Source organism: Equus przewalskii, chromosome 1, assembly GCF_037783145.1.
Source record: "Equus przewalskii isolate Varuska chromosome 1, EquPr2, whole genome shotgun sequence".
NCBI lineage: Eukaryota > Metazoa > Chordata > Mammalia > Perissodactyla > Equidae > Equus > Equus przewalskii.
In genome coordinates this window covers 28,197,376-28,218,812 of record NC_091831.1, presented here as the reverse complement: position 1 = coordinate 28,218,812, position 21,437 = coordinate 28,197,376, and the positions used below count along the sequence as shown (strand labels likewise).

The window sequence follows — 21,437 nt, the reverse complement described above, 5'->3', positions numbered from 1 at the left end:
CTGAGTGTAACTGCAATGCATCAGCCAGAAGTCAAAGAATGCCCAGTACCTACTGCCAACCTTAACAATCTTGGTAGTGCAAGGGAATACAGGTTTTGGGTGGGGTTTTTTTTTCTGCTGAGGAAGATTAGCCCTGAGCTCACATCTGTGCCGATCTTCCTCCACATTGTATGTGGGTTGCTGCCACAGAATGGCTGATGAGTGGTGTGGCTCCACAGCTGGGCTCTGAACCCGCAAACCCAGGCCAACAAAATGGAACGCACCAAACTTAACCACCACGCCACAGGAATGGCCCCAGGAATACAGGTTATACTAAAGAAAAACTGAGCAGAGATGCCCACAGAGGCTGGCCTTGCATGATACAGGTTGTGAGGCTTTTGGCCACATCAGGATCAGGAACATGAGAGATCCCTGTGCACAAAGTTAGTTCAAAATTGCTGATGAGGTTTCAGATATACACACACACTCCCTTTCCCTAGTACCCACGACAGGCATTCCCCAAAGACTATCCAGTAGTCTGCACTCCATTTTATTTTAGCAGAACCTTTCAAATGGGAAATAACTTCTAGCCTGAAGATAGCAGCAAAGGAGAATCACCAACCTGGAAAAGTTCCTGCAACGGCTATCCAATCTTGATGCCAGAGGGCTTTGCCCTGTGCCTAAAAAATTGCTTAGTCACAAATCTCTGTTGGACTGAATTCCCAGAAGAATGAGAATTAGGGGACAACTAAGTAATAAAAGATGACCTGACAGCAAGCTTGTGTTCATTACCTTCTTCTCAATGTGAACCGATGTTTACAGTATAACCTGTTTGGGGAGAGTATGTAAGGCTGCCACCAGCTCACTCCTAACAAGGGCAACACGTAATGGCCTTCCTTAGAGGTCAGGCTGCCAGATGAGCATGAAACCACAAGACAGCAACAGGGAAACTTACTGAGACTTCCTAAAAATAGGAAACATGGAATCTATCAAGATCGCAGTGGGACATGATGGAACGAGAATGTGGAATTAGAGAAACCTTGGTTCAAATCATGGCACCATCATATACTAGTTATATGACCTTGACCTGTCGGAGCTATACTTTCTCTATCTGTAAAATAGTCATCATCATCATATTTTATTATATTATGAATATCATAAGTAATATATAAAATAAATATAAAAATATAAATCATACGATCTAGCAAATAGAATGTGCCAAATGAATGAAGGTTACTAAGCTGAAAAGAAAGAGGAAAAATGGAAACAGAAGGTATTTGATGTATTCAAATAAGATGAATCAGGTGGTTAAACAGTGGCCAGGAGGGTCTGGAGTCATCACTAACATCTGAGGATAGTGACTCGGAAGGCAACCATATCTCTTTTTGCCAAAGTGTTACCATAGGGACAGAACTATAGAAATAATAGTTCTTCCTTTAAAGAGCATAGAAATAAAGCTCTTCAAAGAAAGGAACCTTTGGAATCACCTTCCTAATCCATGGCTTTCCTTTCACAGATGAAGAAACAGATATCCAGGAAGACTAAATTGCCTGAGGATACAAAGCTGGGATTAGACCACAGAGTTTTCTGACTCCCAATCCAGTGCTCTTTCTGTACTGGCAGACTAGTCTAACCTGGTTACTGAGTTTCTAGGCTAAACTTGATCTTTCAGAGAACAAACATTCAAGGAATTCAAACTCACTCCTAGGAAGTGGGAAGCATGATTTGTGGAAAACTGGGAAGGTAACTCAGTGAAGGCATGGTTTGATTTTTTTTTTTGGTGAGGAAGATTGGTCCTGAGCTAACATCTGTTGCCAATCTTCCCCTTTTATTCTTTTTTGCCTCCCCAAAGCCCCAGTACATAGTTGTATACCCTAGTTGTAAGTCCTTCCAGTTCTTCTATGTGAGATGCCACCACAGCATGGCTTGATGAGCAGTGTGTAAGTCTGCACCCAGGATCCAAACCAGCGAATCCCAGGCCACCGAAGTGGAGCACATGAACTTAACCACTATGCCACTGGGTCAGCCCCTGGTTTGATTTTTGAGCTGTAATGACCACCAGGTCCTCCAGGGCTTGTCAATTTCCAGCAGTAGCAGCTGAAGAACCCTGCTCAGCCCTCCTGTAGTTGGTGTAAACTTTACAGACCACTGCAAGCTCATCAGCAAAATCTGGTTTTGGTTGCTATTTAATTGCTTAATACTTATTTAGAAGCTTGAAATTCGAAGGTCTTTAATCTTCAACTGGGCCTCTTTGGCCACAGCCACCAGATGGTCTCCAGGCTTGGGGTGGGGTGTTAAAAGGATTCAATGAATCCCTTCTACAGTTATGCACATAACCACATTTCAGTCAATGATGGACCACATATATGACAGTGGTCTCATAACATTAGTACCTGTAGTAGGTGTGTAGTAGGCTATACCATCTATGTTTCCATAAGTATACTCTATGATGTTCACAAGAGGACGAAATCACCTAACGATGCACTTTTCAGGAAGTATCCCCATTATTAAGGGACGCATAATTGTACAATGAATGCTCATACCTCAAGGCCAATTTTCCACTCTCCAAAAGAGATGGCAATCACTCTGTTCTCACTTCCATGCCATTCTGCTTTAACTCTGCCGAACCACTAATCATAGAAAAATTAATCTCTGGATGATTTGAAACAGATACAGTAATTAAAAGGAGGGAAGAAGATGAAGGCTTTTTAGAGGATTTTCATGATAATCTCCACCTATCTCCCCCACTGGACTCTGGCCATTTACTCTATTTCAGAGTTTATCCACTAGTTAGAGAATATTTTTTGTCCCTATTTCTTCCACACAGTAGGAAAGAGCAGCCTGAGGGAGCTCAGAAACCACAAACCAGAGCATCACCAGGCATAAGTCTGAACACTGCCTTTGCTTCTCTCATCAGTTAGGGGGAACTGATCAGGTACTGCTTATTCTGCAAGATGATGATGAGGAATAATGAAAGAGTTTTGTCCATGGCAAGTTGTTGGGAAATGAAGTTCATCGCTCACAGTGGTTCTGATTTGAGACAAACCTGTCCTGGTGCCCACAGACCCAAGGAAGTCTGAATAATCAGGCTTCCTCCCCATGCCACCCCTCTAAACTGTTCACTGCTTTAGCATAATGTCCCATCTCTAAAAGAGTGCTGAGCACAGAGTAGGCTTTCAATAATGGTCAGTGGCAAATGGACTGCTAGAGTGGAGAGAAGGTCCAAATAGCTGCAGATAGTTTTTATGGTAAACGCAGACTGAAGTCTCTCTCCCATCGTCCATGGAGGAACAGAAGTCAAATAGGCCATTTCTCAGCCAGGAAGGCTGAAACCTTTTTCCTTCTAATACCCAGCAACCTTCCTCAAACGCAAAGGAAAACACCCTTCCCTATAAAAAGGAGAATGACCTACTCAGAGCATTGCCTAACTCCCTTCTCTGGATTGTTATAGGGCTGAAATGCTCTGTAAGTTTTGGCAAGAGACTGAAGAGAAATGAGAGATCTGATCTTTCATTTTCTCTGAAAGGACCTTATCTAGCCTCCTTTCTTTCTTCTACTTTCCAAAATCAGACCTCCCCAGAACCGGTTATGTGTCTTCCAAAGAGGAACAACCCTCTTTTCTTCCAGAAGCAATAAAGGTCTGTCCTCAACCCTGCAACTTCACCAGTCTAAGGACAGCCTGCCACTGGCACTCTCAACACTTAAGTGGTTGTCTGATGTTGGACAGCTTGGAAGGGGAATTCTGGTAACAGAGAAGCAAAAAATCAATTCTTCTTCCTCCATAATCCATATTTATTCTTCCAAATTCAGGACTAGTTAAAACTACACAAGAAGCACTACAAAGATGTTCTCTAAGTAAAGACCTGATGGGTCACTATGGGGTCTGTTGTGCCTGGGCTCTGAAAAAGTTTCAACCAATAGCTAATAATTTTCAAGATAACGTAATTCAGAGTATGGCTCTAGAGTCAACCCACCTGGACCCATATCCTAGATCCACCATTTACTAGCAGGGTGGAGCTGGGTGAGCCTCAGTTTCCTTATCTGTAAAATGGGAATAATAGTAATGTTTATCATATAGTGCAGGTTGTGAGGATTAAATAAGGCAATGTATACAGAGTACCAAGCATACTGCTTAACACACAGAAAGTGCTTAACAACCATCGCTATTATTATTATTGTTCTCTTTCATTTTAATATGACTCCATGAATAATTGCTTTTTAGGACCTGAAATTCCAACCCCTGCCATAAATGAGCAAACTCTCCCCTCCCCCACTTTCTGGAAGAGATCTGTCTTCTGCAGGCTTCCCAACGAGGGATTTCCTGTGGAGGAAAGAACACACTCCTTTAGGGTTTGCGCATTAACAGGCAGAGTGGCAGGCCCTCTCCTGGAGAAAGAGACATGTTATCACTACTGATTTCCTCACTGAAATTGTGTCACAGCTAGATTTTCAGCACCCTGAAGGAAGCAACTCAGTGTCATATTATAGATTTTCCACAATGCCTAAAAGAATCCTAAGAAACAGTAAACATTCAACATGCTTGTGGACTAATTTAGTAACACTCAGGCCAAAAAAGGAAAGGAATTTCTCCTCAGAGTCACACGGTAAGATTAGAGTTAGCCCATTACAGCACACTGAGCACTGTTCTCAGCACTCTGATAGGCTTCTAAAGCCCTCAGAGCCGATCCTGCCTTTAAGGAGCTAATAAGCAAAATGGAGACTCCAGATAAACCACCATGGAAGGGCACACCCAGACCACATACAGGGTTGAGCCCGTAGTGCTAAGTGTGGTTTGGCATCGGCTGCAAAACTGACAAGTGAATGGGCTGCCTGGTTGAAATGGTGTCACACCTTTTAAGATGGGGAAAATCAAGAAATCTAAAGTCTCTTCCACGTTGTCTACCACCTCCTCCACTTTGCGTTACTGTGTCAGCTAATTCTGAGTGCAAAGGTCTCCGCCAGCATAGCAGGGCCCCTGAGACAGCAGCTGCAGAGAGGGCCATTAGCTCTGACAGGTCTGTGACTCTGGCACTGACAGCTTAGGCTCACTCCATCAGGGGATATCACCAAAGGGCAAATTGTTCAGGCTCAGCCCTGATGCTGAAAAAACAAGTCCTGCACAAAAGATCAGCAAAAGGTTGAAAGGGTGGGAACAAATGTCACTTTACTCCCCAAACACACAATCTATAGTTTCAATTTCTCAGAAATCAGGTTTGATCCATTCTGAAATGCCCTTCTGAGGTGTGTTCAATTTAGCAACCAATTTCAACTGCACAAATTCAGCTCAACTGTGCAGTGTACTTATTAGATAACTGTCCACAACAATCTAAGCAAATATAACACAGTAATCTTTGAATAGCCAGGTTCAAAGACTTGCTGAGCTATTTTTAGCACACGTTTGCCTACCAACAAGTAACCAATAGATTTGCATCTCAGGAGACAAGGAGAAGAAACAATTAGATTCATGAGCTCCAAGGTAACTAGTACCCTGAGAAGACTGTTAGTTTCCTTCAAATGCTGTCTGTTTAACCTTCTTCTATACAGGACAAAGCTTGGTCCGCGTTCAGATGGACATGGCCTAAAAAGAGGCCTAGTGACCAAGCAGTTAAAAGGACAAAGTATCAGCTGCTCAGAGCTTCATGTTTCAATTGTCCTTGTTGTTTTGAGATTTGAGGGTCAAGCTTTTGTAAATAATAAATGTAAGGCTAGGACCTGGGTGCAAGACTAGGAGGGAAAAAAGGGGAAAGGGAAGAGAGACCTTTTAGTGAATTATCTTAAAAACAATATTAAAATGCTCACTATATATACTGTTGCCAATATCCATTTAAAATTCTCCCCTCTAGTGCTCTAAAAAAGAGGAAGGAAGAAAGAGAATGAAGTAAAATGGGACAACATATATGAATAGTGAATGCATGGAAAGGTTCTCTGAAAAGTGTGTGAAATTAAAAAAAATTCAACTAGGTAACTCTGGGTATACTGTAATATTCTAAAGAAGTTCAGGACTTCCACTTCCAGTCATGATAGGGTAACTGAGAACTAGGAAAGAAAGAACTCTTGGGGCCAGCCCTATTGCCAAGTGGTTAAGTTCACACGCTCTGCTTTGGTGGCCCAGGGTTTTGCCAGTTTGGATCCTGGGCGCGGACATGGCACTGTTCATCAGGCCATGCTGAGGCAGCGTCCCACATGCCACAACTAGAAGGACCCAGAACTAAAATATACACAACTACGTACCAGAGGGCTTTGGGAGAAAAAAGGAAAACAATAAAATCTTTAAAAAAAAAAAAAAAAAGAAAGAAAGGACTCTTTTCAGACACTGGATAACAAGCAGTGGAAGACAGGAATCCTGAGAGAAAGAAAAGGTGAGCATGAAGGTCCTGCTGGGCTAAGGAGACACACTGGAGTTTGGGGAGGCAGAGGCGGCTGAAACTTGTGAGGCAGATTACCAGTGAGGAGGGAGTTAGGCAAAGAAAAGACCTTCAGAAATTTGCATAATATTTCCATTGAATCTGCTGCTAATAAGGATTACATGTGTAGGATAAAACTCAACCAGGCTGGACAAAAAAATGACTGAGGATCTGTAAGCTGAACAATTCTCAGAGCTCACGCAGGACTGGGAAGGGTTCGAATTTTGATCAGCCAGAATGAAAAGCACCTGTCGAATACCTAGGGCATTCAAAAGAGATGCTAGAACAGTCCCACCTTAACAGGAGAACTAAACTAGCCCTAGAGTAAAAAAGTTACTTTACACCTACCCAAATAAACACTTAAAAGAAGTGTCATGGATGATGGTGATCAAGAGGTATAAACTTCCAGTAATAAGATGAGTAAGTACTGGGGATGCGAGGTACAACATGATGACTACAGTTAACACTGCTGTACGGTATATTTGAAAGTTGTTAAGAGAATAAATCCTAAGAGTTCTTATCACAAGGAAAAAGACATTTTTTTCCTTTTTCTTTTTTTTTGGTATCTATATGAGATGATGGATGTTGACTAAACTTATTGTGGTAATCATTTCACAATATATGTAAGTCAGGTCATTATGTTGTACGCCTTAACCTTATACAGTGCTGTATGCCAATTATATCTCCATAAAGATCACCACACACACACACAAAGTTTCAAAAGGATCATGCAGCTCCACAAATAATTACCTGCCTTCCTAAATAAAGTCCAATACTATTTAAAACAGACAACAAAATCCAGCACTCAACTACATAACATTCACAATGTCCAGTATCCAATAAAAAATTACCAGACATGTCAAGAAGAAGAAAAATGTGACTTATAACCAAGAGAAACATCTATTTCTATAGAAATAGACCCAGAAATAGATGATGAGATTAGCAACAAGGACATTTACTATAAATATGTTCAAGTATTTAATGACAACCATGAACATAATAAGTAGCAAAATGGAAGATACAACATACATCACAATACACTACTAAAAATCAGTGTTAAAGAGAGAATATTAAAAGAAGCCAGAGGAAAAAACAACATTACATACAGAGGAACAAAGATAAGAATTCAAACTTCTTGTCAGAAATTATGCAAGCCAGAAAACAATGGAATTATCTCTGCGCCAAAAGAAAAATACACTGTTAAACTCGAAGCCCACATCCAGCAAAACATTCTTCAGAAATGAGGGTGAAATAAAGACCTTTTCAAACAATCTGGAGAATGTATTGTCAAGAGTCCTATAATACAAGAGATGTGAAAATAATTTCTTGTGGCAGAAGGAAAATCACATTATCTGGATCTCTAAATAGGAATAAAGAACACTGGAAATGGTAAATACATGGGTAAATATAAAATACTTTTACATAAATTTTAAAATGAGCAAAAAGATAATTGACTCTTTAAAGCAAAAAATAACAATAATGTATTGTGAAATTTATAACAAACCCAGAAGAAAAATGTTTGACAACACTGGTACAAAGGACCAGAGGGGGGGCAAATGGAAATACACTATTACTATGTTATTACATGTTACGTGAAGTCATATGACATTATTTTGAAGGTACACTGTGATAAGTTAAAGATGTATATTGTGTAAACTCTAGAACAATCAGTAAAAAAATAAAATGAAGAGGTATAGCTAAAAAAGTCAATAGTGGACATAAAATAGAATACTAAAAAATACTAAGTTAATCCAAAAGCAGGCAGAAAAAGAAAAAAAATAAATAAAAAACAGACGACAGAAAAAGAAAAGAGCAAGATGGCAGATTTTAACTCAGCCATATTGATACATAAATTAAATGTAACACTCCAATTAAAAGGCAGAGCTTGTCAGACTGGATATAAAATCAAGACCCAACTAGGGGCTGGCCCCGTGGCCGAGTGGTTATGTTCGCGCGCTCCGCTGCAGGCGGCCCAGTGTTTCGTTGGTTCAGGTCCTGGGCCCAGACATGGCACTGCTCATCAAACCACGCTGAGGCGGCGTCCCACATGCCACAACTAGAAGGACCCACAACGAAGAATATACAACTATGTACTGGGGGCTTTGGGGAGAAAAAAGGAAAAAAAATAAAATCTTTAAAAAAAAAAAAAGACCCAACTAAAAGGGATCCACCTAAAATACAAAGACACAGATAGGCTGAAGATAAAAAGATCGAAAAAGATATGCTATATAAACACTAATTAAAAGAAAGTAGAATGGCTATATTAATATCTGACAAAGGAGATTTCAAAACAAGGAATGTCATCAAGAATAAAAAGTGAGGGGCCGGCCCTGTGGCCGAGTGGTTGAGTTCTGCTTCTGCGGCCCAGGGTTTCGCCAGTTCGGATCCTGGGTGCGGACATGGCACTGCTCATCAGGCCACGCTGAGGTGGCGTCCCACATGCCACAACTAGAAGGACCCACAACTAAAACATACACAACTATGTACCAGAGGGCTTTGGGAGAAAAAAGGAAAAAAGTTAAATCTTTTTAAAAAAATTTAAAAAATGAAGAGTGAAATTTCATAATGATAAAGGGGTCGGTTCATTGAGAAGACAATTCTATATGTAAATGCATCTAATAAGAAAGCTTCAAAATTTTGAGTGAAGCAAAACTGACAGAACTGAAATAGAAAAGTCTATTATTACAGTTGTAGGTTTCAATGGTCCTCTCAATAACTGACAGAGAACACAGACAGAAAATCAGTAAAGACGGAAGATTTAAACATTACCAATCAACTCGACCTAAAGACATTTATAGAAAATTCTACTCAACAACAGCAGAATACATATGCTTTTAAAATGCACATAGAACATTCAACAGGACAGATCATATGCTGGACCAAAAAACAAATCTTAGTAAATTTAAAAGGACTGAAATCACAAGGAGTATATTTTCTGCCTATCAGGGAATTAAGAAATTAATAATAGGGGCTGGCCCAGCGGCATAATGGTTAAGTTTGCATACTCCAATTCAGCAGCCTGGGATCCATGGGTTCAGATCCTGTGCACAGACCTACACACTGCTCATCAAGCCATGCTGTGGTGGCATCCCACATACAAAACAGAGGAAGACTGACACAGATGTTAGCTCAGGGCCAATCTTCCTCACAAAAAAAGAAGAAAAGAAGAAATTAATAACAGAAATTTATCTGAAAAATCTCCAAATAATGGAAATGAAAAACATATTTCTAAATATCATAAAAGAAATGAGAAAATATTTTGAACTGAATGAAAACGAAAACAGCATAGCAAGATTTGTGGGATGTTGCTAACACAGGGGAAATATATGGCACTAAATTGATATATTAGAAAACAAGAATTAAAATCAATGATCTAAGTTTCCACCTTAAAAAATTAGAGAAAAAGAGCAAACTAAACCAAAGTAACATAAGGAAATAACAGGGGCCGGCCCCATGGCCAAGTGGTTAAGTTCGTGTGCTCCGTTTCGGCCGCCCAGAGTTTTGCCAGGTCGGATCCTGGGCTCAGACATGGCACCACTCATCAGGCCACATTGAGGCGGCATCCCACATGCCACAACTAGAAGGACCCACAACTAAAATATACAACTATATACTGGGGGGGTTTGGGGAGAAAAAAAGCAGCGAGAAAAAGAAAAGAAGGAAATAACATAATCATATAAATTAATGAAATAGAAAACAAAAAATTAATGTAACTAAAAGCTGATTCTTTGAAAAAATTAATAAAATTGATAAACCTCTAGCCAGACTGATCAAGAATAAAAGGGAAAACACACACATTATCCATATCATGAATGATAAATCCTATAGGCATTTAAAGGAAAAAAGAGAGTATTACGAACAATTTATGCCAATAAACTCAACAACCTATATGAATGAGTAATTTCCTTGAAGACAGCAATTACTAAAACTGGCCCAAGAACAAGTAGGAAACCTGTCTATCCCTAAATCTATTAAAGAAATTGAATTAATAATTAAAATGCTCCCCAGAGAAGTATAACAATATATGCAATTTACTTTGAAATGTGTAAAAAAGTCAGATGGGTTGATGGAGATTCATCCCATGGATCAGATATGTGATAAAGTATAGAAAAATGTAAATGACAGAATCTAGGTGGTGGTTATATTGGTATTCCCCATACAATTTTTTCAACTTTACTGTATGTTTTAAATTTTTCATAATAAAATGTTGGGTAAAAATTCTTCCGAGAGAAAACTCTAGGCCCAGATGCCTTCACTGATGAATTCTATTAATCATTAAGCAAGAACTAATACTAATCCTACATAAACACTTTTAAAAATGAAGATAAACTCTCCAACTCATTTTATAGAGCAGCATTACCCTAATAGCAAAACCAGACAAAGACATCACAAGAAAACTATGAACTACTATCCCTCATAAACGCTGACACAAAAGTAATCAAGAAAATATTAGCAACTCAAATTCTGTAATATATAAAATAAACACTGTATCATGATCAAGACAGGTTTATCCCAGGAATGTAAGGATGGATTAATACTAAAAAATCAGTCACTGGGGCCGGCCTGGTGGCTCAGCAGTTAAGTGCGCAGTTCCCCTTCAGCGGCCCGGGGTTCACTGGTTTGGATCCCGGGTGTAGACATGGCACCGCTTGGCAAGCCATGCTGTGGTAAGCGTCCCACATATAAAGTAGAGGAAGATGGGCACGGATGTTAGCTCAGGGCCAGCCTTCCTCAGCAAAAAGAGGACGATTGGCAGCAGATGTTAGCTCAGGACTCAACTTCCTCAAAAAAAAAATTATGTTTCTGTACAATAGCAAAAAACAACTGGAAATCAAAATTAGGACTACCATTATGTAACATAAAAAAATGAAATATTCAAGGATAGACCGAACAAAATAGTGTAAAACAATATGCTAAAAAACTACAAAACACTGATGAGAAAATTTACAAGATCTAAATAAATGGAGAGATATACTATGTTCATGGATTTGAAAACAATATTGTTAAAGTGTCAATTCTCCCCCAAGTTGATCTACAGTGTTAATGCAATTCCAATCAAAATTTTAGCAGGCTTCTTTTGTATAAACGGACAAGCAAATTTTACATTTTATATGGAAATGCAAGAGACCTAGAATCTGCAAAACAATTTTTAAAAAGAACAAAATTAGAGGATTTATATTATTTGATTTCAAGATTTACTACAGACCTACAATAATCAAGACATTGTGGGGCATACATTTAGTCATATAGACCAATGGAAAAGAACCGATACTTCATGGGGCCGGCGTGGTGGTGCAGCAGTTAAGTTCGCACATTCTGCTTTGGTGGCCCGGGGTTCGCCGGTTTGGATCCTGGGTACAGACATGGCATCGCTTGGCAAGCCATGCTGTGGCAGGCGTCCCACATATAAAGTAGAGGAAGATAGGCACGGATGTTAGCTCAGGGCCAGTCCTCCTTAGCAAAAAGAGGAGGATTGGCAGTAGATGTTAGCTCAGGGCTAATCTTCCTCAAAAAAAAAAGAACGGATACTTCAGAAATAGACCCACATATATATGGTCAATTGATTTTTTACAAATGTGCCAAGGTACCTCACTGGGGGAAAAATAGTCTTTTCAACAATGACATTGGAACAAATAAATATTTGAGGGGGAGGGTTGCGGAATGAGCATTTGCTCTTACCATACAAAAAAAAATTTACTTAAAACAGATCATTGGGGCTGGCCCCGTGGCCGAGTGGTTAAGTTCGCATGCTCCGCTGAAGGCGGCCCAGTGTTTCGTTGGTTCGAATCCTGGGCGCGGACATGGCACTGCTCATCAAACCAGGCTGAGGCAGCGTCCCACATGCCACAACTGGAAGGACCCACAATGAAGAATATATAACTATGTACTGGGGAGCTTTGGGGAGAAAAAGGAAAAGAAAGAAAATCTTTAAAAAAAAAAAAAATCATAGAACTAAATGTAAAAGTCAGAACTATAAAACGTATAGAAGAAAACAGGCGAAAAATTTCACAAGTAGCAGTAGGCAAAGATTTACTAAGCAAAACAAAAAGGCACAGATCATTAAAAAGATTAATAAATTCATCTTCATGAATATTTAATTAAAATTGGTCTTCATTAAAATGTCTGGACTTTGAAAAACACCATTAAGAAGATGCAAAGGCAAGCCACTTACTAGGAGAAAATATTTGTAATACATATATATGACAAAGAACTTGCATCTAAAATATATAAAAACTCATAAATAACACACACAAAAAGACAAACAACTAAATTTTAAAAATAGGCAAATGATATGGAAAAGAAGATACATAACGGCCAATAAGCAAATGAAAAGCTGCTCAATTTGTCATCATGCAAAATAAAATTAATAATAATTTTAAAAATTGTAATGTATGCAGTGTAACAAAAGCACTGCATACCCACTAGAATGCCTAAAATTAAAAAGACTCAGAAGTCCGAGTGTGAAAAAGATGTAGAATAGTTGAAACTCTTCGTCACTGTCCATTGGGATGAAAAATGGTACAAACACTTTTGAAAAAAGTTTGGTAGTTTCTTTTTTTTTTAAACATCTTTATTGACATAATTTACATACCATAAAATTCATACATTTAAAGTGTACAATTCAATGGTTTTAGTATATTCACATAGTTGTGCAATTATCACCATGATCTAAGTTTAGAAAATTTTCCTCAACTCCAAAAACCTCAAACCCATTAGCAGTCACTCTCCACCCTGCTCCCCAACCTCAGCCCTAAGTAACCACTAATCTATTTTCTGCCTCTATAGATTCGCCTATTCTGGACATTTCAAATAAATGGAATCATGTAATACGTGGTCTTTTGTGACTGCCTTCTTTCACTTCGCACATGTTTTCATGAGTCTTCATGCTGTAGCATTATCAGTAATTCATTCCTTTTTATGGCTGAATAATACTTCATTGTATGGCCATATCACATTTTGTTCATCCATTCAGTTGCTGATAAACATTTAGGTTGTTTCTAGTTTTGGGGTATCATGAATAACACCACTATGAACATTGTGCACAAGTCTCTGGGTGGACACATATTTTCATTTCTCTTGGGTAAATACCTAGGAGTGTCACAATGTGGATGAATCTCAGACACAAGAGCACATATTGTACGAATTTATGTGAAATTCTATAAAAGACAAATCTAACCTATAGTGACAGAAATCACGAGTGGTTGCCCAGGGCCCAGACTCAAGGATAAGACTGACTGCAAAAGAGAACTTTTTTGGGTGATGGAAATGTTCTTTACCTTGCCGTGGTAGTAGTGGTGGTGGAGGTTACATAAATATATCTTATTGTATGCTAATTACACCTCAATAAAGTTAAATAAAAAATAAGTCCAATAAATCATAACTAGTCAAAAAAAGATGCGTGGCTATGGCAGTAAGCTTACATCTTTTTTGGTCTAACTATTCCATTTTTGGCTGGGGCAAGAACGATTCAGGCTGATATATCAGTAACTCTAACCTAGGAATTCTTAGTATTTCAACAATGCCAAGGATTCCCCTCATTGTCCTCCTCCTCTCCATTCCTTCACCCCTGGCAATCCTCCCTGACAAATTAAATGGACGCCAGGTAGCAATCAACAGTGTTTGGAATAATTTTTTGCCAGGCACCAGCCACATGAGGTTTTTTCAAAGTGGGTGTACTTTCCTGGACATTCTGACCAACTCAAACATTTGCCAAGCTCAGGAACTCACAGGGTCCTGCCTTTACCAAGGGCACCTAATGAAGGTTCTTCTTTTTGCCTCTTTGAAACTAAGGCAGGGATGAAAGATATGAGATAATCATGGCTCTCCTTGTGGAAACTCACTCCAAATAAGGGTCATCAGCCAACCATTTATGGATTTATAATGAGGCAATATTTCACTACAGTATAAGGAGAACAGGGTATCTGTCCCTCTTAAGTTTATAAAGGGTCAAGTGGGGCTGCAAGCAAACCAAATACATCAGCTTGGGGAGGTCTACAAGAGAGCACACAGGCAAAGGTGTAAGCAAGAAAGTAGTAGTTCTGATTCTTATATTCTGAAGTCTTCAAGGGCAGGTATGATTTTTGCATTTTTACAGCCCCTGGCTTCGCACACAGCACATACTTCTGTACTTTTACACAGAAAAGAAATAACCTGGGGAACTTGAAGCAAGGACACCCAGTCCTTGCCTTATTGCACTAACCAAGGACACTCAGAAGCAGAGAATTCTTAGACCAAATCAGGTTCAGAGAGCTTCCTTGGGAGGCAAGAATTGGTTCTTATTCAGGATACTTTCGTTCAAAGCGGCTGGAAAAAAGTAAACAAGCCAATGACACAGGAACTAGAACAAACAGCAATCTGATAACAAAATCAGACCCTATTGAGTGAGCATCCCTCCCTCCACTAGGTGCTTACAGTGACCTTCTATCCAAGATAAACTGAGCATCTCTCCAGGGCACAATCATCCAATATAATCTTTTCAGGAAACAAGGATCCAAAAGGTGGACACAAATCTCTTAGGCTAAAAAAGGATGATGACTTTTAAAAGGTAACTGTTTCCTCTATACAGCCACCCTACATATAATATGCAGAAGTATACTTCAGGACCAAACTCAATTTCAGAACCAATTTAGTTGGCCAGTTCTCCCAGTCCATCCATGTCTTTCAAGCCTACTACCAAAGGGCTCTCCACTGTTCTGAGATTTATTGATCTGACAGACAGGCTCTGCCCTTCAGGAAGGTGGACCAGATAATGAACCTCACAGTGGGTGATTAATGAGAGGCCATCAGTTGGCGAAAGGAGTGGTGACAGTGACTTTCTTTAATTTCCCTGGGCAGTTGCCCCACCTCCCTGACTTTATTTGGTTAAAGCCCTAGACACTCCTTGTGAAGCTTTTCTTGGCAGTAATTACAGACCCAACATGCCCAGGTCCTTACCTGGTACAAGCAAGGCACGCAATCACACTAATAGGCAGCTAAGGTAATGGGAGTGGGGGAAACATGACACACAAATATCGCACCAGGCCTTCTCCTTCCCTATGGCTTACTGCAGGTGGGACACTCTACCCAACTCAAACCAACAGGCAGATGTCTCTGTCCTCCCCACCTGAGGTTTCTTTCCTTGGAAACATATCACATCTCAGGGAGGGAGACAGAAAACACCGCCTCTGCTCCTAACTCATGGGCAATTCGACGGGGAGTCTCTGCCTCCCTGCCAGGCCTCATTTATCTATCCCTGCCGAAAAGGCAGAATTCTTTAAAAGAAATCCCATTTGTAAGCTATCCACAGTTTCCATTCTAGCTGGGTGGATCATTTTTAAGATCACAACTTCCTTTCAGCAGTATCACTGTGAAAGGTCAAAGTGCTGTTATGGTACTTAGCAAAAACATTTCCAATTAACACAGTTCATAACAGAGATAAAAGTTTGCATAGCAACACTTCTGACTCTGATGTTACCACAGTGACAAAACATGCTCTTCTGAGCATACCTCATAGAGTTTTGAGCTACTTCCTGGGGAAGAAGTTGCAGCGAAATAAAACAAAAGTTCCCAAAGATCTATTTCAAAGGAAGGAGGTAGCTAAAAAGCAAACCTAAGAGGGAAGTCCTATCTGTACCTTCTCATCTAATAACTGGGAAAAAGGATCCTTCTTGGGTTAAACCAAGAATGCAAGGGCTGTTGCCTCCTGTAACCTCTTGAAAAGCTGACACCTACTGGAATTCCTACAAGCTCCAACACTGTTCCTCCTAGGCAATGCCAATGAAGCTTCATTGGCAATGAGGCCTGACCAAGGAAGACCAGAAGTTTATATAATGGGCACTTCAAAATTCATACTTAATTGGAGAAAATACTGACAATGGCAGAGATGAATAATAAGCCGAGCTCTTCACCAGTGACCTCTGCATCCATCTAGCTTGGCTGTGGGACATTAATTTTGAGAGTCTTCATTTTGTTTTGTTTTTTAACAAAAATGGTACAGTCACGTGTTGCTTAACGATGGGGATACGTTCTGAGAATGGTGTCGTTAGGTGATTTTGTCATTATGAGAACATCATAGAGAATACTTACAGAAACATAGATGGTATAGCCTGCTACACACCTAGGCTTTTTGGTACTAATCTTATGAGATCACCATTGTATAAGTGATCCATCACTGATCGATACATCCTTATGTGGCACATGACCATACTACTTTAAAAACAATTTAAATTCAGTGTGCTACCTTTTAGATTTTGACCCAAACATATTATCTATTAAGAGAAACAAATAAAAACATTTTTTAAAAAGTTGCCATGTTCCTCTGGTGTTCATAAAAGCTTTATTTCTCATAGTGATACTGCTGACATGCTTGGACAGAACAGAGGCTCTTCCCTCATTAACAAAGTTACCATACTCTACCAGGAGCCTCTACTTAGGCGTTTCTGCCTAACTGGCAGGCAAATTCTCCAGGGCCCTGTTCACTACTTCCTTTCCTCAACTGAATGGGCCCTTCCCAAACCAGGACCCTTCCCCATCCCCCAGGAATGAGGCCTGTTATCTTCACTCTCCCTGCTTCTCCCTCTACTGTTCTGTCCCTGACTTGCCTCTTCCTTCAGAATATCTGAAAAGCTCAGGTTCTCCACATGCCCCGGCCTGATGAAATGGAAAAAGCTCAAACTTTAGAGTCAGACAAACCTCAGCTCACATTATGGCTTTACCACTAATAGCTATGTGACACTGGACAAATTACTTAGTTTCTTTAGCATCCTCATCTATAATTGAGGATAATTACACCTACCCCAAATAGCTGATGTAAGAATTAAGTAAATTAAGTAAAAGTGCCTAGCTCAAAATCTACTAGTTGTTCCTTTCCTTTTATCTACTTATGTCCTTTTTAAATCCAAGATACATTCTTCCCTATCTAGAGGAGATAAAATCCAAGATACTCTCTCCCCTATCTCTGGTAATACAGCTTACCTCCTGGTCCAAGTAAGAGAATGGCCATCCTAGCAGCACATATCAGCTGACTGTCTTATGTGGACCTCCTCAAGATGCCCTATATAACATAAAGTTGATTTTCAAGGTTAAGCAGCTTATAGGAAAATCCCTCTGCCTCTCCCTCTTTCCTGATTTAGTGAATTCAGTGAACAAACAACTCTTACCAAACTTTTTTTCTGTCGAACAGGTCAACCAAAATGCCAGAATCTAAACAAAGGCAACAAAGAAGGCAGGGTCAAACAGCCAAAGCTTGTGTCACATGCTTGCACTCAATAAGAGTTCCCACAGCAACAATCACTCAGGGCTACAGAGAGGCAGTGCAAAACTACAGGCTGTTGTAGAAAAACATGCTGCCGAGTACAGGAAACTGAGTTATGGCTATCATGGGAGTCTTAAATCTCAGCTCTCCAGCATATGTCTCCGCCAAGGCTGTCTTAAATGGTGGTTAAGGCCCTGTTCTAAGATGAGGAAACATCACGGGGGCTCTCAGAGTGAGCTGCTCAGAGGCCTCAATTGCCCTGTTGGAGATCCAAAGCTGCCCTGAGGAGAACTTTATGTAGGTGCTCCCACGGGGAAAGTGAACCACACTCGCCTCCCACTCAGAAAGCTCTGCCTCAAGCTTTACAGCTCCCCTCTCCAAGTGTTCCTCAACAATCAGTGGTGTGCTGGAGCTGGCTCATACGTACTTGTCCTGTGAGAGCCGACTGTTAAATTTCCAAGCACTGTGAGATCCACTTGGCTTCAATTACATTGGTAGCCATGGTAGGAGCATTCACACCCAACACTACAAATCAGCCGCCTTCCCACCACTCGCCCCATCTACCAGTTGTTAAACATTTACTAGCACACCAAGGGCCAACAACTCCAAAGCTGGCGTATTAGGCTCCATTTTCCTCATAAGCCTTGAAGTTCTTCAGATATTTCCCCAAGATCTTTCTGTGCTTCCACCTAGATGTTCTTAAGTGATAGGTGCCACCCAGGGCCCCTAACAATGTTTGCCCCACAGACTAGGGCTCTCCTCTTATTAGTATCTCACTCCTCTCTGAGAAAATAAAGCTAGGTTACATTAGGATTTCTAAACACCCAGCAGTCATTTGTAGTGGCTCTTATCTTAGGATTAGGAGAAAATCAAAAAAGTTTAGGAAGATTACTAATAAACAGAAATAAATACTTAGCTTCTAATATAACTTTCACTCACTCAGACGTGAAGCATTTTTTGTTTGTTTCCCTAATTTACTCTAACCCACTCCCATAAATGAATGATACCTTGCTTTGTCATAATATTTCTGAAGATATTTCTTGTAATATACAACATTATATAGGCCTCTTCTGAATCCAAAGTCCAAAGCCCTAGTGAGAGTGGAGGCTTAAAGAAATAATGGAGGTGAAATTCCATAAAATTCCTAATATAGAAAACTTAGAAATCTGGTTACACTGTCCTATGGTCTTGTGACATAATGGGGGGGGGGGGGTGGTGCCAGCAGACCACCTTTCTGATCTTCCCAGAAAATTCCTAAATTTGTACGTAGAGAAATTTTTAGCAAGCTCCTGGGCCACTTGGTTGAAAGGAACACAGCTTCAAGACAGGTCTGGCCCACTCTTAAAAACAGAAGTAGAATGGTGGTTTCCGGGGGTGGAGTGGGGGGAGTTGTTCAACTTCCCTTGGATGGATGGAGTTTCAGTTTTGCAAGATGAAAAAGTTCTAGAGATCAGTTGCATAACAATGTGCTATATATATATATATTTTATATACTTTTTACAAAAAAAAAAAAGGGATTGGTTTGCCCCTCAGGTCCCATCACATGCCTAGCATTGAGGCTGGGTCATACTAGGCCTTTGATGAACACTTGTGAGTTGAACCAAAGACAGTACAATTATGACAGGGGGAAAATCAGTGCATTAGGGATTATGGAAGCTGTGATAATTTAAATGACTGAAGTGTATTTCCAAGTCATCCAGCCTCTGGGTATCCTGTGACTCAAGGACATGACCTACAGACACTCTGAGACTCTTCTCCATTCTTTCTGTCCCTTTCAGGTTTTGCCCTTGAGTACATTTTACAATCTATACCTCTCTGTTTATCCAATCCCTATCCTTCCTCTTTCAAGGTCCAACTTAATTATTCTCTCCTCCATGTGACTTTTCCTGACCACTACAACCTGCAGAGATCTTTCTCTAACAGGAACTCACAGATCCCATTACTAGTACTGTTTGGCCATCAATAATAAGTTGCCTTAAGCCATCTCTTGCACTTATTCCATCCTTTGAGAAGAAAGGCCCTTTATCATACTTCTGTATCCCTCAAATGCCTAGTATAATCTGTATCTGCCTAGCACAGAGAAGGCACTGAATGCTAAAAAAATGATAGCTGATAAAGGCAGAAGAAAGCCAGAGGGAGCCAGTCATTTACTTGCTTTCCGATGGGATATTTCAAAGGCACAAAATTGGTCATGAATGTGACTGAGAGCTTAGGGAATCAGGTGCTCAGAGAAAGTTTTGCCTTAAATCCTAAAGTGCCCCATGTACTCTAGATATTCAGGGCTCTAGAGAATCTTCTGTAAAGGTCTGCTATGAAGCCCTCTTGCCTATAAGGAATTTAGAGCTGATATAAATCAATATTTCATAGCATTTGTAAACCAAAACAAATAGTGAATAGCCTAAAAGGAGCTCAAGATCCTCAATGGGCATTTTTAAAGGTCTCATGGTTTTGGGGGCAAGGAAAGTATGAGGTACTATTCAAGGCAGCTAAGCCAGTGATTCTTAAAAAAAAAACTGGGGGGGAGGGTGTCAAAGATTGGTTAAGAATTTTAAGAAAGATGGACTCTGCTCAGGGAAAAAAAGGACATATACATAATTTTACACACAATTTCAGATTGTGCAATAATTCTCTAAAGCCTATTCTTGAACCTTAGGTCAAGAACCTGTGAGCCAGTATTATTCCAAGAAATTTCATGACAGACCTCTTAAGTGTAGACCCATTTCTAATATGATGTAGTCAATAATAATAGAAAAGAAAATCCGTTTCCTAATTTGAAAAGCAGCATATAAGAGTTTAGGGTAGGCTAGGATAAGGAGGAGAACCCCATGAAGAACTCTTCTATTTCAACATAATTCTCTGAAGGTAGCAGTGCATCATCAAGACAGGATGTCCTCAAAGCCCCCAAACCCAAGATTAGCCCGGGGTCAAGAGTCTCTTTTCAATACCTCCATCCACATTTATCTAGTACAGACAAAAGGATCCCTGGATTTACCTATGAAACACAGGTTGTGTAACTCAGCTATCCTCCTGGGAGAATGAAAATCAGAGTGCAGGCCACTGGTGGTGGGAGGGCAGCATATCAAATCAGTCTACCAGCGAGGGATGGATGCTTACCAAAAAGCCATACTAGGGAGAGAAAAAAGCTAAATCTCAGCTGAGGGTGGGCAAGGGGCCTAAGGGATAATTTTTTTTTTTTTGAGGAAGATTAGCCCTGAGCTAACTACTGCCAATCCTCCTCTTTTTGCTGAGGAAGACTGGCTCTGTGCTAACAACCATGCCCATCTTCCTCTACTTTATAGCTGGGACACCTACCACAGCATGGCTTTTGCCAAGCAGTGCCATGTCCGCATCTGGGGTCTGAACCAGCGAACCTCGGGCCGTTGAGAAGCGGAACATGCAAACTTAACCGCTGCACCACGGGGCTGGCCCCAGGGATAATTTTTATAGGATGTACTAGAGACAAGCCAAATGCAGTGGGGGATAAACTGGGTGTAGCTGCACAGTTCTTGGAAAAGCAAGTTGTATCTTCTCCATAATTTTTATTCATAAAGATATGTGAAATACAACAAGAGGTCAAATTGCCCTTATCAAACTCCATCTACAGAAACTAACTCAAAATGCATCATAGACCTAAACATAAGTGCTAAAACTACAAAACTCTTAGAAGAAAACACAGAAGAAAAACTTCTCATAAGTAAATGAAAGCAATAGGACTTGTGGGAGTATATGAGGAAGCCATTTGTTCTAAAACTAATTCGACCTGACCTTGTTTTTCCAAAAGGGACTGACGTGGCCTGTTGAGCATGCATTGTACATCTGCT

At 40.2% G+C, this 21,437-nt stretch overlaps 1 protein-coding gene across 19 annotated transcripts in view; it reads right to left on the bottom strand.

The window, feature by feature from the left end:
- ARMH3 (armadillo like helical domain containing 3) overlaps nt 1-21,437 on the bottom strand; it is a 173,211-nt gene that overhangs the window by 7,797 nt on the left and 143,977 nt on the right. For 4 of the 19 annotated variants that reach the window (XR_011522399.1, XR_011522406.1, XR_011522420.1 and 1 more), the window contains 2 exons: nt 17,522-17,564; nt 17,337-17,415 (listed from right to left, as the gene is read on the bottom strand). The exons of 7 other annotated variants lie outside the window; for them this stretch is intronic. Coding sequence is in view for 3 of the 12 variants with exons in the window: in XM_070558346.1 (XP_070414447.1) it covers nt 17,366-17,415; nt 17,522-17,564 (93 nt within the window). In the remaining 9 variants the exon portion in view is untranslated. Of the gene's footprint in view, nt 1-12,932; nt 14,688-17,336; nt 17,416-17,521; nt 17,565-21,437 lie in introns of those variants that run through there. 8 more of the 19 variants (XR_011522416.1, XR_011522417.1, XR_011522418.1 and 5 more) reach the window with 3 other exon arrangements.